This window comes from Lutra lutra, chromosome 1 (genome assembly GCF_902655055.1).
Source record: "Lutra lutra chromosome 1, mLutLut1.2, whole genome shotgun sequence".
Taxonomy (NCBI): Eukaryota; Metazoa; Chordata; class Mammalia; order Carnivora; family Mustelidae; genus Lutra; species Lutra lutra.
Window position 1 is genome coordinate 163,143,517 of NC_062278.1, and position 14,228 is coordinate 163,157,744.

Genomic DNA, 14,228 nt, shown 5'->3' on the forward strand with positions numbered 1-14,228 from the left:
GCTCAGGAGCCTCCCCGCCATTCTGCTGTGCAAGGTCTGTATCTTCTGCTCTTCCCTTAAGTGCATCATCCTCTCTTCTTCCTTCTCTACAACAGCCTGCCAACCCTTCCCCATGGTTCTCTCCTCCACCAGCTCCTGATCTCTATGCCCCTGTGAGCATACCCTGCTCCCTTTGATGTTCTCCTCACTCAACCTCCCACATCCCAAACTGATGTTTCTTGGGCTGCAAGGGGACCTGAGTGCTACCAGTTTCTGAGCTCACTTTCCTCGTTATGCATCATGGTTGTGCCTTGTGGAGAAGAGTAGCCACCATTGGTGGGCCAGGCACAAGCCTCAGGTTAACTTGGATCCCGGCAACCCTGGCCATTGGGAACTGTCTTTTCCAGTTCCTTGTTGAACAGAGGCTCTAAGAGGTTAGCTATGCATGCTTCCCCTGCCTTCATTGCCCTCGGCTCAGGAGCCTCACCCTCAAGGCCCCATGCTGGGGCAATCCCTCAGAAGAGAGGTCTAGGATCACACTACCTGGGTCCCTCCATCTTTTAGCCATGTGACCAGGGCCACTGAGTACAGTTGGACAGGTTGTGGGCTGCACAAGGCATTCAGTAGAGAGGGCAAGTGGGGGCTAAAGTCCAGCCCACCCCACAGACAATGCCCATCTGGAGGGCAGACTCTCAGGCACCTTATGGGTCAGCAGTGCCCTGCAGGTGGCCTTGAGCGGTAGCCAGTTCTCTAAGCTGCATGTTCTTCATTTGCCAAATAGACACCAAGTGTTCAGTATGAGCCACAGGCCTGGTGAGTGCTTTGGTTGGTACTGTGGCCCTTCCTCTGGGAAGTCCTCTGGGGTTCCCCCTCTGGGATCCCACAGAGTCCTGCACTTACCACCTTTCCCTGTCACATAGATCAGAACCTGGAGTCAGGCAGGCCTCAGCTTGGGTTCTTATGGGTGGGGCCCAGATGCCTCTGGCTATGAGCCTGCCCCACCTGCTTCTCAGCCCCCAGAACCAGCACATCCAGGGCAAGGGCCCAGGCTGAAGGAGGCCAGGAGGGGTGATGAAAGCAGGTTTGGAAGTCGGTTGAGGTTAGGTCCCCTCCAGCAGGGCCTCCCAGGTCCCCACGCTGAGTGCTCAAAGCTCATAGTTTTCCCCGCAACCCTGAGGGTCAACCCAGGATAGTCCCTGCCCCTGTGGGGTTCTCAGGGTCAAGCAGAAGTGACTTTGAGTATCACAGGATAGCTCTGAGTAGGACCATCAAGGAAAGTGCCAAGGGCAAATCTAGATAGGGGAGGTGGGCAGAAAAGGCCCTGAAGGTTGTTCTTAGAAAAAGAATGGTAAATGGGGCGAGGCAACTCTAGCAGTGGGAGCGGTGTGTGCAAAGGTCCTGAGGTAGGGTCAGCAACCAGAGAAACAGAAAGAGAGCTGGTAGGAACGGGCTGAGTAACAAGGGGTAGCAGAGGGAGGTGAGGGGGCAGTAAGGGTCCTATAGGCTCTAGGAAGGAGGCTGAGTCCTATTCTAACTGAAATGACATGAACTAATTGAATTTTGAAACCCTTCCCTGACTGCTGTGTGACATGTATGGGGCCAAGAGGGAAACTAGTGCCCTCTCCAGGTCAGCTGGTGGGAAGAGAAGGGGAGGCTTCCCCATTGGGGGTAAAGTAAGACCACCACCAGACCTCTGCCCCCCAGGCTGGGCAGCAGTGCCCTGACCCCACATCTCTCTGCAGGTCAAGCTCTATCTCCACCATGTATGAGGATCCAGACAGTGACGGGGAGGTCAGTGGCCCCACTCTGGGTGGGGCTGCAGAAGCTAGTCCCCCTGTGCTGCCCAGCCAGCCTGCACACGTGGCTCTGGTTGCAGGAGCTGGAGCTGTACTTCACAGATCCTCAGCAGCTCCTGGACATCTTCATGAAGCTGGAAGAGCAGAACCTCTCGCTCATCCAGAATACACAGGAGATGGAGGAGGCCCTGGATGATCTGAATGTCACCCTGAAAAACACCCAGATCCGCATGTAGGTCTCCTGCTGGGGCTGATTGGGTGGGGAGATGAGAGCTTTCTGTCACTGGCTGTCATCCTGGGACCCCCATAGCCACTGGGAGCTGAGCTGTGCAGCCACCCATCTGCCCATCCAGGGCTCCGGCCCTGCACTAGCTTCCACTTTCTGGAAAGCTCCACTGGAAGCCTGACTCTAGGAAGAGGTCATGCCCTGTTGGGCAGGGGAGCTGGGAGGGTGGAGGGTGGGAAGAGGTCAGGTAGGTGGAGACACATGGGGCTTGTCCCATCTCCACCCAGAGCAGCCTGCAGCCAGCAGGAGGCATCAAGGAGTTCCCACCCAGGGGCATTCTGCTGATACCAGGCCCAGCAGGGCTGGGCCATATCAGGCTGGGGCACTAGGTTAGGCTGATCAGGAGCAAGGAATCATCCCTTCACACCCAAACATGGGGTGAGCTCCTGTTCTGGGTCAGGCCCAGGTCAAGGTTCTCCAAAGATAAGCAAGGCCTGCCTCATGGAGCTGATATTTGATGGAGACAGACAGATAGGCCCACAGTTGTGACTTGTAGATGCGACATGTGCCAGAGGAAAATAGACAATGATATGAGAAGGAGACTGAAGTAGAGGGAGAGGGCAGGGTTCCAGGGGAAAGCATCATTTGACCCGGGCACTTCCTGAGCATGGGAAGCTGCACAGACATCTGGTGGAAGAGGGTTCCAGGCAGAGGTAGAGCAGGCGCAAAGACTTAAGGTGGAAGCCAGCCCAAGGCTTTGATGCCCCCTAGGAAGTCATGTTCTTGAGTATCCATGTCTTGTTGGCTCACATGCTGCCATGGAGAATTTCCTGCCCAGAGTCTCCTGCAGGTGATGCAAAACCACCAGCACACTCAGGCAAGACTGTGTCTCCTAGAAAGCTGGGAGTCACCCTGAAAAACACCCAGATCCACATGTAGGTCTCCTGCCAGGGCTGATCAGGTGGGGAGAGGGGAGGGTTCCATCACTGATGTTTTTCAGGGTGACTCCCTTCCATCTCAGAGAGAGAGAGAGAGAGAGAGAGAGAGATGAGCTGGGGAGATGCAGGCAGCCTCCTAGGTTCCAGGAACCTGGCAACAGAACACACACACATACACACATGCAGAGCAGAATCCTGGAGATGAGCTCCAGTTGCTGGTCTTTAGCCAGCTGAGCTGTCCCTGAGCACCAGTACTTTATTATTTCCAGGAGAGTCATGGTCTGTATGCATTAACTGTCATAAACTCATCTGCCCTATCTGGGCAAGAAAAGAAGATATATATCTATATATCTATATATCTATATCTATCTATCTATCTATATCTATATCTATATCTATATATACTTTTCTGAATAGGCCTGGATCGAGGAAATCAAGCCAATTTTTTTATTATGTTATGTTGGTCACCATACAGTATGTCATTGGTTTTTGATGTAGTGTTCCATGATTCATTGTTTGCATATAACACCCAGTGCTCCATGCAGTATGTGCCCTCCTTAATACCCATCACTGGGCTAACCCATCTCCTCACCCCCCTCCCCTGAGCCAATAATTAATAACCTTCAAAACAGAAAGCACCAGACCCAGATGGGCTTACTGGCAAATTCTACTAAATATTTAAGGAAGAAATTTTGCCAATTCCCTACAATCTCTTCCAAAAGATAGAAACAGAGGGAATACTAACTCATTCTGTAACACCAGCGTTAACCTAATTCCAAAACCAGGCAAAGACATCACAAGAAAAGGAAATGACAGACCAGTATTTCTCAGGGACACAGATGTAAAAATCCTCAACAAAATATTAGCAAATTGAATGGAACAATGTATAAACAGAATTGTACATCATGATCAAGTGGAATTTTTCCAGGGTATGCAAGGCTGTCTCAGTGTTTGAAAATCAATTAATGTAATCCATCATATCAACAAGCTAAAGAAGAAAAATTACATGATTATATCAATAGATGCAGAAAAAGCATTTGATAAAATCTAACACCCATTCATAATAAAAGCTCTCAGTTAAGTAGGAATAGAGAGTTTCCTGAACGTGATAAAGAACATCTACAAAGGCTTACAGCTAATATCATACTTAAAGTTTTTCCACTAAGATCAAGAACAAAAGCAGGGATGTCTTCCTCTTTAGTTTTCTTTCAGTTAGCAAAAACAGGTACTAATGAAGATGTTTCATAAAAGGGAAGTGGCGTAAAACAAAGTTTAGAAAAGCAGGAATACCTGTTATACAGATGGGGAAGAAAGAAATAAAGCTTTTTGGCAGATGACATGTAGAGAATCTCAAAGAATCAACTAAAAACTCCTGGACTAGTAAACCATTATGGCAAAGTTACAGAATACAGAGTTACTAGACAAAACTTCATTTCCTATGTACCAGCAATGAACAAGTGGAATTTGAAGTTAAAAATATAATACCATTTTCATTAGCACCCTCAAAAAAGAAATGCTTACATATAAAACTAACAAGGGGCACCTGGGTGGCTCAGTTCATTAGGCATCCAACTCAGCTCAGGTCATGATCTCAGGATCATGAGATTGAGCCCCGATTTGGGCTCCCCTCTGAGCATGGAACCTGCTTAAGATTCCCTTTCCCTCTCCCTTTGCCCCTCCTTGCCCCTGCCCCACTTGCTCAATATCTTTCTCTAAAAAATAAAATAAAATAAAATAAAATAAAATAAAATAAAATAAAAAATAAAACTAACAAAATATGTACAAGATTTATATTAGGAAAAATGCAAAATTATGATGATGGATCAAAGAATTAAAAAGAGCTAGTTCATGTTTATAGGTAAGGAAATTCAGTATTGTCAAGATATCAGTTCATCCCAACTTGATCTATAGATTTAACACAATCCCAGTGGAAATCCCAACTAGTTATCTTGTGGATACTGACAAACTGATACAGAGAGACAAAAGACCCAGAATAGCCAACACATTATTAAAGGAAAAGAACAAAGTTGGAGGACTGACACTACCCAACTTCAAGACTTACTATGAAGCTACAGTAATCAAGCCCTGTGTTATTGGCAAATAAATCAGTGGAACAGAATACAAAGCTCAGAAGCAGACTCACATAAATATAGTCAACTAATCTCTGACAAAGGGGCAAAGTCTATACAATGGAGCAAAGATAGGCTTTTCAAAAAAAATGGTGCTGGGACAACTGGACATCCACAAACAAAATAATGAATTGAGACACAGACTTTACATCTTTCATAAAAAAACTAGCTCAAAGTGGATCATCGACCTAAGAGTAAAATGCAAAACGATAAAACTCCTGGAAGATAACATAGGAGCAAATCTAGGTGACCTTGGGTCTGGTGATGTTTAGACACAATCTCAAAGTGATAAACTAGATTCTATGAACGTTAACAATTCTGCTCTATGAAAGATAAGAGAATGAGAAGACAAGTCGCAGGCTGGGAGAAAATATCTGTGAAATACATATCTGATAAAGAACTGTTATCCAAAATATACAAAGAAGTCTTAAAATTTAACAATAAAAAATAAATAATATGATTAAAAATGGGCCAAAGACCTGAACAGACACTTCATCAAAGAATAGATAAAGATGGCAAATAAACATATGAAAAGATATTCAACATCAAATGTCATTAAGGAATTGCAACTTAAACCAATAAGATACTACTATCTACACCTATTACAATGGCCCAAATCCAAAAGACTAACAGCACCAAATGCTGGTGAGGATGCAGAACAACAAGAACTCTCATCCATGGCTGGAGGGAATACAGAATGGGACAGCCCCTTTGGAAGACAGTTTCTTACAAAGCTAAACATACTCTTACCATATGATCCAGCAAGCACACTCCATGGTATTTACCCAAAAGACTTAAAAACTTATGTCCACACAAAACCTGTACATAGATGTTTATAGCAGCTTTGTTCATAACTGCCAAAACTTGGAAGCAACAGAGATGTCCTTCGGTAGGTGAATGGATAAACAAACTTGGCACATTCCAACGAGGGTGTATCATTCAGTGCCAAAAAAAAAAAAAAAAAAAATGAGCTATTGAGCCATGGAAAGACAGGGAGGAATCTTAACAGCATATTACTAAGTGAAAGAAGGCTATTTGGAAAGGCTACAACTGTATGTTTCCAGCTGTAGGACATCCTAGAAAAGGAAAACTATGGAGATGATGAAAGAACTGGTGATTGCCAGGGCTTGGGGGGGAAGGAAGGATAAGTAAGTGGAACACAGAGGATTTTTAGGGCAATGAAATGACTCTGTATGATACCCCTAATGATGGATACATGTCATTATACATTTCTCCAAACCCATGGAATGCACAACGCAAAGAGTGGACCTTCATGGAAACTATTGGCTTTGGGTGATAATTATGTGTCCGTGTACGTTCATTGATTGTAACAAATGTATGTCGATGGTGAGGGAAGGCAGGTGGGAGGAGAGAATATTTAGGAAAGCTCTGTGCCTTCTGCCCAATTTTGCCATGAACCTAAAACTGCTTTTAAAATTGAAGTCTCTATTAACAAACTTATACAACAATGAATGAGAATCTGTTTCAACATTGGAAGAAAGAGTGGCTGTATTAGAGACAACATACCAAAAAAAAAAAAAAAATTCCCAGGATTCTTCACGGCAAAATTATTCATAATAGGCAAGAACAAGAAACAGCCCACATGCTGGGGGCACCTGGGTGGCTCAGCTGTTTAATTTCAGCTCAGGTCATGTTCTCAGGGTTGAGATGAAGCCCCACATCAGGCTCTGTGCTGCTCTATGGAGTCTGCTTAGAATTCTCTCTCTCTCTCTGCCCCTGTCCCTGTCATGCTTTTTTGTTTGCTCACTCTTTCTAAAGTAAGTAAAATTTAAAAAAGAAAAAATGAACAGCGTGCATGCCCACAGCAGGGGAGCAGACAAGCCATGTGCATGCTGTAACAAATGACTGCACACAGAGTGCCTTACAACAGATGTGTCCCCTACAGTCCTCGAGACCAGAATTCCAAAATGGGTCTTCCTAGGCTAGAATCAAGGCACCAGCAGGACTTGGTTCGTCTCTGGAGGCTGAAAGGGAGATCTTTTTGTTACCTCTTCCAGTTTCCAGAGGCCACCATGACTCCTTAAATTTTCAAACCAGCAATGCCAGCTGAGTCTTTCCCACACCCCCTCACTCTTGACTCTCTTTCCTGCCTCGCTCCTCCATTTATAAGGATGCGTATGATGACAGTGGGCCCGACCAGACAACCCAGGTTCATTTCCCCACCTCCAGGTCAGCTGGTTGGCAGCCTTAATTGCATCTGCCGCCTTTGTTCTCCCTTGCCAAGTAGTATAATATATTCACAGGGTCCTGGGATTAGGGCGTGGACATGTAAAGGGGCCATTACACACTATAGAAATCTACTCAGCAATAAAAAAGGAACAAGCTGTTAACACAGGCAACAATGCGGACAAACCTCACACACACTGTATGGAAAGAAGCCAGGCACCAAAGACGACTGACTGTATTATTCATGTGAAGTGCTAGAACCAGTTGTATTGGTTATCGGTTGCTGCATAACAAATCATCCCAAAACTTGGTGGCTTAATATAACACACATTTATTTCACCCTTTCTGTGGATCAGGAATCTGGGCTCAGCTGGGCTGGCTCCTCTGCTCCGTAGCCTCTCATGGATTGCTGTCCAGGTGAAAGCTGGGCTGCTGGCAGGATCTGATTCCTTGCTGGCTGTAGGCCAGAGCCTACCCGTCAGTCTCTTGCCACATGGGCTCTCTGATACAGCAGCTTGCTGCTTCAAAGTGTATAAGCCAAAAAGCCAACGGAGTGAGTCTGCTAGCAAGATGGAAGTCATGATCTTATGTAACCTAATCACAGAAGCGACATCCCATTCCACATGGGTTAGAAGCAAGCTGCTGGGCTCAGCCCACACTCCAGGGTGTGAATACCTTTGAGGAGGCAGGTGTCACCAAGGGTCATCTTAGAGGTTTGCTCATAAGGGAAAAAAAAATGGGAGACATCAGCCCATTGGGTGCCTGTGGCTGGGGAAGGTGGGGGGAGTTCGTACAAAAGGGCATGAAGAAATGTTGGGGTGATGAAAATGATCAGTGTCCTCATCATGTTAGTCCTTACACTAGTATATAAGTTTGTCAAATCTCATCAAATGCCACACGGATTAAATCTCAATAACAGTATTATTTAAGGCTAACTTTGTCACTTGCCTTTCATTGACTGGGTGCATAAGCGCTCTAGGACGAGCCATGTCCTCCTTCCCTGGCTGAGAGAACAGCATCATTCATTCTTGGCCAAAGACGACTGGTGTGAGGTGGGTGAGACACCCAGGGTGCAATATTTAGAGAGGTGCGTGTGTGACCCCAAGAGTGAGCACTTCCTTGAATTTTCTGCACTGGGTCCTAGCCCCATTTTCTGCCTGCCTTGCTGTGATCTGTTTGAGATGCTCACTCCACAGTTCCTCCAGTTGAGGGTCAAGGGGAGCCAGCCCAGGAAGATGGAGCCCTGGATACAGAAGGGAGCACAAGGATCTCAGGACAGCCTGCAGTAAACTGCAGAGTCTGAACACCAGCGTCAGTTCGGCACTTCCAGCAGCCAGATAGGTGACGGGACCCAAGAGAAGAATGAGCAGAGCTGCTCAAGTGAGATGAAGCCCAACCCAACCCTTCCCAGATTCTGCCACATTGACCAAAAGAACAGAAAAGAGAAAATAAGCCTGAATCCCTTCCTGGAAACCATGCAAAACTTCCTCCGGGAAAACCCAGCCCAGCCAGTGAGTCGGAAAAGGAGCAGGAAGCAACTCAGACTCCCTGTCCCTGCAGTGAGCCAGGGGTGGAGATGAGGATTGGTCTTGCCGCAGCCAGAGCCCAGAGAGCAAGGTGAGCCACACGGAAGGCACCACGAGCTCCAGAAAGCACATTCCAATGCTGACCTCAGGCTAAGGTGAGACCTTGTGTGGGCTGAGTCTTGGTAGCCATGCTAGACACCTGCAACCATGGCTGCCCCTCAGACATGAGTTCCATGGCTCAGAGGAAATCCAGCCTGCACCTCCACCTCCAGCCCAGGCTCCATCTGGACGCACGATCAAAATGGCACAACTCCTCTGAAGTCCCTGGTATTGAACTTGCACCCATGTGCGTCTCAAAGGATACACAAACAGGAAAATGTCACCAGAAACATGAGAAGAAACATTCATTAAGGGATGTGTGTGAGAAATCCAAGTAAATGTAGACCCTGAAGAATCGGGACAGACATCTTCCTCCCAAGAAGCTGCACCCCTGCCGCTCGAGGGGCAGACCTGGGTGCGATAAGCCCACAGGAGGTCAAGACCACAATGAGGACTGGATGCAGCCCGCCATCGAGTGGGCAAGGGGGACCATGTTAAGCTGGGGACAGCTCCCAGAACTCTGAGGGAAAGGACAAGGAGATGAAGCGATAGGACCCCAGGGGGCCATGTGCAGGGCACACGTGGAAGGGATTCCAGGACATGGCTACACATGGAATGGAGGAGCAAAAGCCAGTGTAGTGACAGGTGAAAATTTCCCTGTGCTGAAGCAAAGACCAGGCCCACATGCAGGGAGATGGGCTCACACTACCACCTCCCACAGGGTTTAAGAGTGAGCAGAACAAGCCACAGTGCCAAAGCCGACAATGAAAATGAACAAAAAGCCAGGCACTCAGCGGATGCCTGGGTGGCTAGCTCGGGTAAGTGTCCAACTCTTGGAGTCAGGTCATGATCTCAGAGTTATGAGATTGAGCCCCAAGTCTGGGCACGGAGTCTGCTTAAGATATTCTCTCTCTCCCTCTCTCTCTCATTCCTCCTCTGCCCCACCCCACCTCAAAAAAAAAAAAAAAAAAAAAAAGGCCAGGTACCCATATAGGAACTGGAACTAAGTATGTATCACCTGTTTCCTCCAGGATCCTAAATGCTGGGCAGGGTCTAGCAGAGCACTGCTCTTGAGTTTGTGGAGGCAAAGGGGGTCTCTATTTCTTTTCCTTTTTCAATGTGATAAAATCCACATAACACAAAATTTACCATCTTAACCACTTGCAAGTGTCCGGTTCAGTGGTACGAAGTACCTTTACATTGTGCAGCCGTCCCCACTGTCCAACTCTCTGCTCTTTTCATCTTGTAAAACTGAAACTCTATCCCTGTTACTAATACCTCTCCATTCTCCTGCCCTTGGTCCCTGGCAACGCCACTGTGCTTTCTGTCCTAAAGGTGTTGACTATTCCGAGTACCTCCTAGAAGTGGGATCACACAATATTTGACTTTTTGTAACTGGCTTATTTCACCTAATGCCTTCAAGTTTCATTCATGGGGTAGCATGTGTCAGAGTTTCCTTCCTTTTTAAGGTTACATAATATTCCTTTTATGTCTAGACATTCTGTTTCTCCATTCATCCATCATGCACACTTGGGTGGCTTCCACATTTTAGCAATTGTGAATAATGCTGTGAACATGGGTGTGCAAATGCTTCTGCAAGACTCTGTTTTCAATTCCTCTGGGTATATTCCCAAACACACAATTGCCGGGGCATACGGTATTTCTGTTTTTAACTTTGTTTGGATGCTATTGTAAATGGGACGGTTTTTGTTTTCCTTTTCAACGTGTTCATTATTTGTGTATAGAACTGCATTTCATTGACTTTGTTGACTTTGTTTCCTGCTACTTTGCTGCATTCATTTAATTCTAACAGCTTTGTTGTGGTGTCTTTAGGGTTTTCTTCTTAGAAGATGATGTCATCTGCAAAGAGCTCATTTCACTTCTTCTTTTCCAACTTGAATGATTTTCTTTCTTTTTCTTGCTTCATCACTCTGGATGGAACTTCCAGTACTATGTTGAGTAGACACTTCTACTTCTAAGAATGCAGGCATCCTCACACTCTGATCTTAGAGGAAAATCCTCCAGTCTTTCACCTCTCAGTATGATGTTTGCTGTGGGCTTTTCAGATACGGCTTTTATTATATGGAGGCTGTTTCCGTCTCCCTATTTTGCTGAGTGTTTTCTCATGTTTGTCAAATCCTTTCTCTGCACCAATTAAGATGATCGTGTGGTCTTTTTCCTTCATTATGTTAATGTGGTGTATTACCCTGATTGATAATACAGCCTTGCATTCCAGGAATGAGTCCCACTTGCTGCTTCTAATCCTTGTAATATAAGCATTGTATAATCTCTCAATATTTGACTGAATCCTGTATGCTAATAAGTGTGTGTCACCTGTTTCCTCCAGAATCCTAAATGCCAGCCAGGGTCTAGCAGAGCATTTGTTGACTTTTTTGCATGAATGTTCATAAGGGAGTTTGGTCTATGTAGTTTCTATATAGTTTCTTTTCTTGTAAGTGTCTTTGACTGGCTTTGGTATCATGGTTATGCTGCTCTCCTAAGATGAATTAGGAGGTGTTGCCTCCTCTTCAATATTTTGGAAAAGTTTAAAAAGGATTGGTATTAGATTTTTTTAAAAGATTTTATTTATTTGACAGACAGAGATCACAAGTAGGCAGAGAGGCAGGCAGAGAGAGGAGGAAGTAGGCTCCCCCTGAGCAGAGAGCCCGATGCGGGGCTCGATCCCAGGATCCTGGGATCATGACCTGAGCCGAAGGCAGAGGCTTTAACCCACAGAACCACCCAGGTGCCCCAGTATTAGATTTTTGATTACTGATTCAATCTTCTTACTGGTTATAGGCCCATTCAGATTTTCTATTTCTACATGATTTAATCCTTTTTTTAAAGATTTTATTTATTTATTTATTTGAGGGAAAGCAAGTGAGAGAGTGCACGAACTTGGGGGAAGGACAGTTGCAGGAGAGAGAAACACAGACTCTCCACTGAGCAGGGAGCCTGATATGAAGCTTGATCCCAGGACCCCGGAATCATGACCTGAGCCAAAGACAGACACTTAACCGACTGAGCCACCCAGATACCCCTACATGATTAAGTCTTGGTAGATTTTGTGTTTCTAGAAATTTGTCAGTTTTATCCAAGTTGTCCAGTTTGGAGGCACACAGTTGATAGCGCTCTCTCCTAATCCTTCTTATTTCTGTAGGATCAGTAGTGATATTCCTACCTTCATTCTCATTTTAGTAACTTCAGTTATTTTCCTTAGTCCAACAAGCTAAGGGTTTGTCATTTTCATTGATCTTTTTGAAAAACTGATTGTTTTTCTATTCTCTATTTTGTTTTTCTCCTCTAATTTTTTACTAATTCTTTCCTTCCACTAGCTTCAGGTTGAATTTGTTCTTCTTTAACTAGAAATTCCTTAAGTTGTAAAGTTGAGTTGTTAGTTTGAGATCTCTTTTTTAAATATAAGTTTTGTCATTGTAAATACTCCCTTTAGCACCATAAATTTTGCTGTGTGTCCCATAAGTTTTGCTCTGTTGTGTTCTCAGGTTTCTTCATCTCTATTGTTTTCTAATTTCCCTTATGATTTCTTTTTTGGTCCATTGGTTGTTTTAAAATGTGTTTTTTAATTTCTAGAAATTTGTGAAATTTTCTAGTTTTGCTTTTGTTAACAATTTCTAACTTCATCCAGTTGTTAACAGAGAAGTTTGTATAATATCTATCTTTTAAAAAATCTATTGAGGGGCGCCTGGGTGGCTCAGTGGGTTAAGCCGCTCCCTTCGGCTCAGGTCATGATCCCAGGTCCTGGGTTCGAGCCCCACATCGGGCTTTCTGCTCAGCAGGGAGCCTGCTTCCTCCTCTCTCTCTGCCTGCCTCTCTGCCTACTTGTGATTTCTCTCTGTCAAATAAATAAATAAAATCTTTAAAAAAAAAATCTATTGAAACTTAGTTTGTGACCCTAATATTTGGGACAGCCTGAAAAATGCCCCATTTGCCCTTGAGAGTATATGCTTCTGTTGTTGGTAGAGTTTTCTGTGTATGTCTGTTAAACCTAGTTGGTGTATTGCAATGCTTAAGTCTTCTTTTTCCTAATTCTCTGTCTGCTTGCTCGTTCACTATCGCAAGGTAGGTATTGAAGTCTAACTATTATTATAGAATGAGTTCTCCCTTCTATCTGTAAATTTTGGCTTCATATATTTTGGTAGTCTGTCATTCAGTGCATAAATGCTTATAATTGTTATATTTTCTTATTGTATTATACATTTATTAGTATATAAGGTCCTTCTTTGTCTCTGATGAATTTTTCTGTCTGACCCTAGTATTGCTACCCTTGCTCACTCTCTCTTTTGGTTACTATTTGCATGGAATATCTTTTCCCATCCTTTCATTTTCAACACTTTTGTGTCTTTGGGTCTCAAGTGAGGCTCTTATAGACAGCATATAGTTGAATCATCTGTTATCCATTCTGCCAGTCTCAGTCTTTTGATTGGAGAATTTAGCCCACTTACATTTAAAGTAATTAATGATATGGTGGGATTTCTGTCATTGTACTTTTTGTCTATTATATGCCTTATAGTTTTTGCCCCTCATATCCTGCAATACTGTTTTCTTTGTGTTTAGCTGATTGTAGTGAAATATCTAAATTCCTTTCTCTTTCCCTTTTGTGTATATTCTATAGCTATTTTCTTTGTGGTTACCATGAGGATTATCTTTAATATCCAAGGCTGTTAACACTCAAATTTGAATCTATACCACCTTAATTTCTAACATACAGAACTACAGAACTACTCCCTTACAGTTCCATCATCATCCTTTTGGTTGCGGATGTCACAACCTTATGTTTCCATACATTGTGTGCTCTAAAACATAAACTAAAAATTCTTCTAAATGTATTAGTCTCTTAAATCATGTAGAAAACAGTTACAAACTAGTAGTACTACCCTTGCTCTTTTCCTTCCCTTGCTCCAGTTACAAACCAGTGTTACATTTCTACTAGCTTTTAAAATTGCCAACATTATACCTTTATTGAGATTTTTAGTCTGTCATAGGGCTTTAACTTACTGTCTTGATTTCATTTCACTGTGCAGGACTCCCCTGAGCATTTCTGGCAGGGCAGGTCTCATGGGAATGAACTCCTTCACTTTTGTTCATTGGGGAATCTCTTAGCTTCTCCCTCACTTTTAAAGGACAGTTTTGCCAGATACAGAATCCTTGGCTAACGGGTTTCTTTCCCCCTCTGAGCACTTCAACTATATCAGCCTTCTGACCACCAAAGTTTCTAATGAGAAATCTGCTGATAATCATATTGAAGATCCTCTGTATAAAATGATTTGCTTCTCTTTTGCAGCTTTCAAAGTTTTCTGGCTTTGGCTTTTGGTTATCCTGTAATAGTT

General features: G+C 44.3%; 1 protein-coding gene across 5 annotated transcripts in view; it reads left to right on the forward strand.

Annotated features, from left to right (window-relative positions):
- Nucleotides 1-14,228, forward strand: part of CFAP100 (cilia and flagella associated protein 100) — a 51,175-nt gene that overhangs the window by 29,262 nt on the left and 7,685 nt on the right. For all 5 annotated transcript variants that reach the window (XM_047742815.1, XM_047742828.1, XM_047742820.1 and 2 more), the window contains 2 exons: nt 1,722-1,770; nt 1,856-2,007. In XM_047742815.1, the coding sequence (XP_047598771.1) occupies nt 1,722-1,770; nt 1,856-2,007 (201 nt within the window). The remainder of the gene's footprint in view (nt 1-1,721; nt 1,771-1,855; nt 2,008-14,228) is intronic.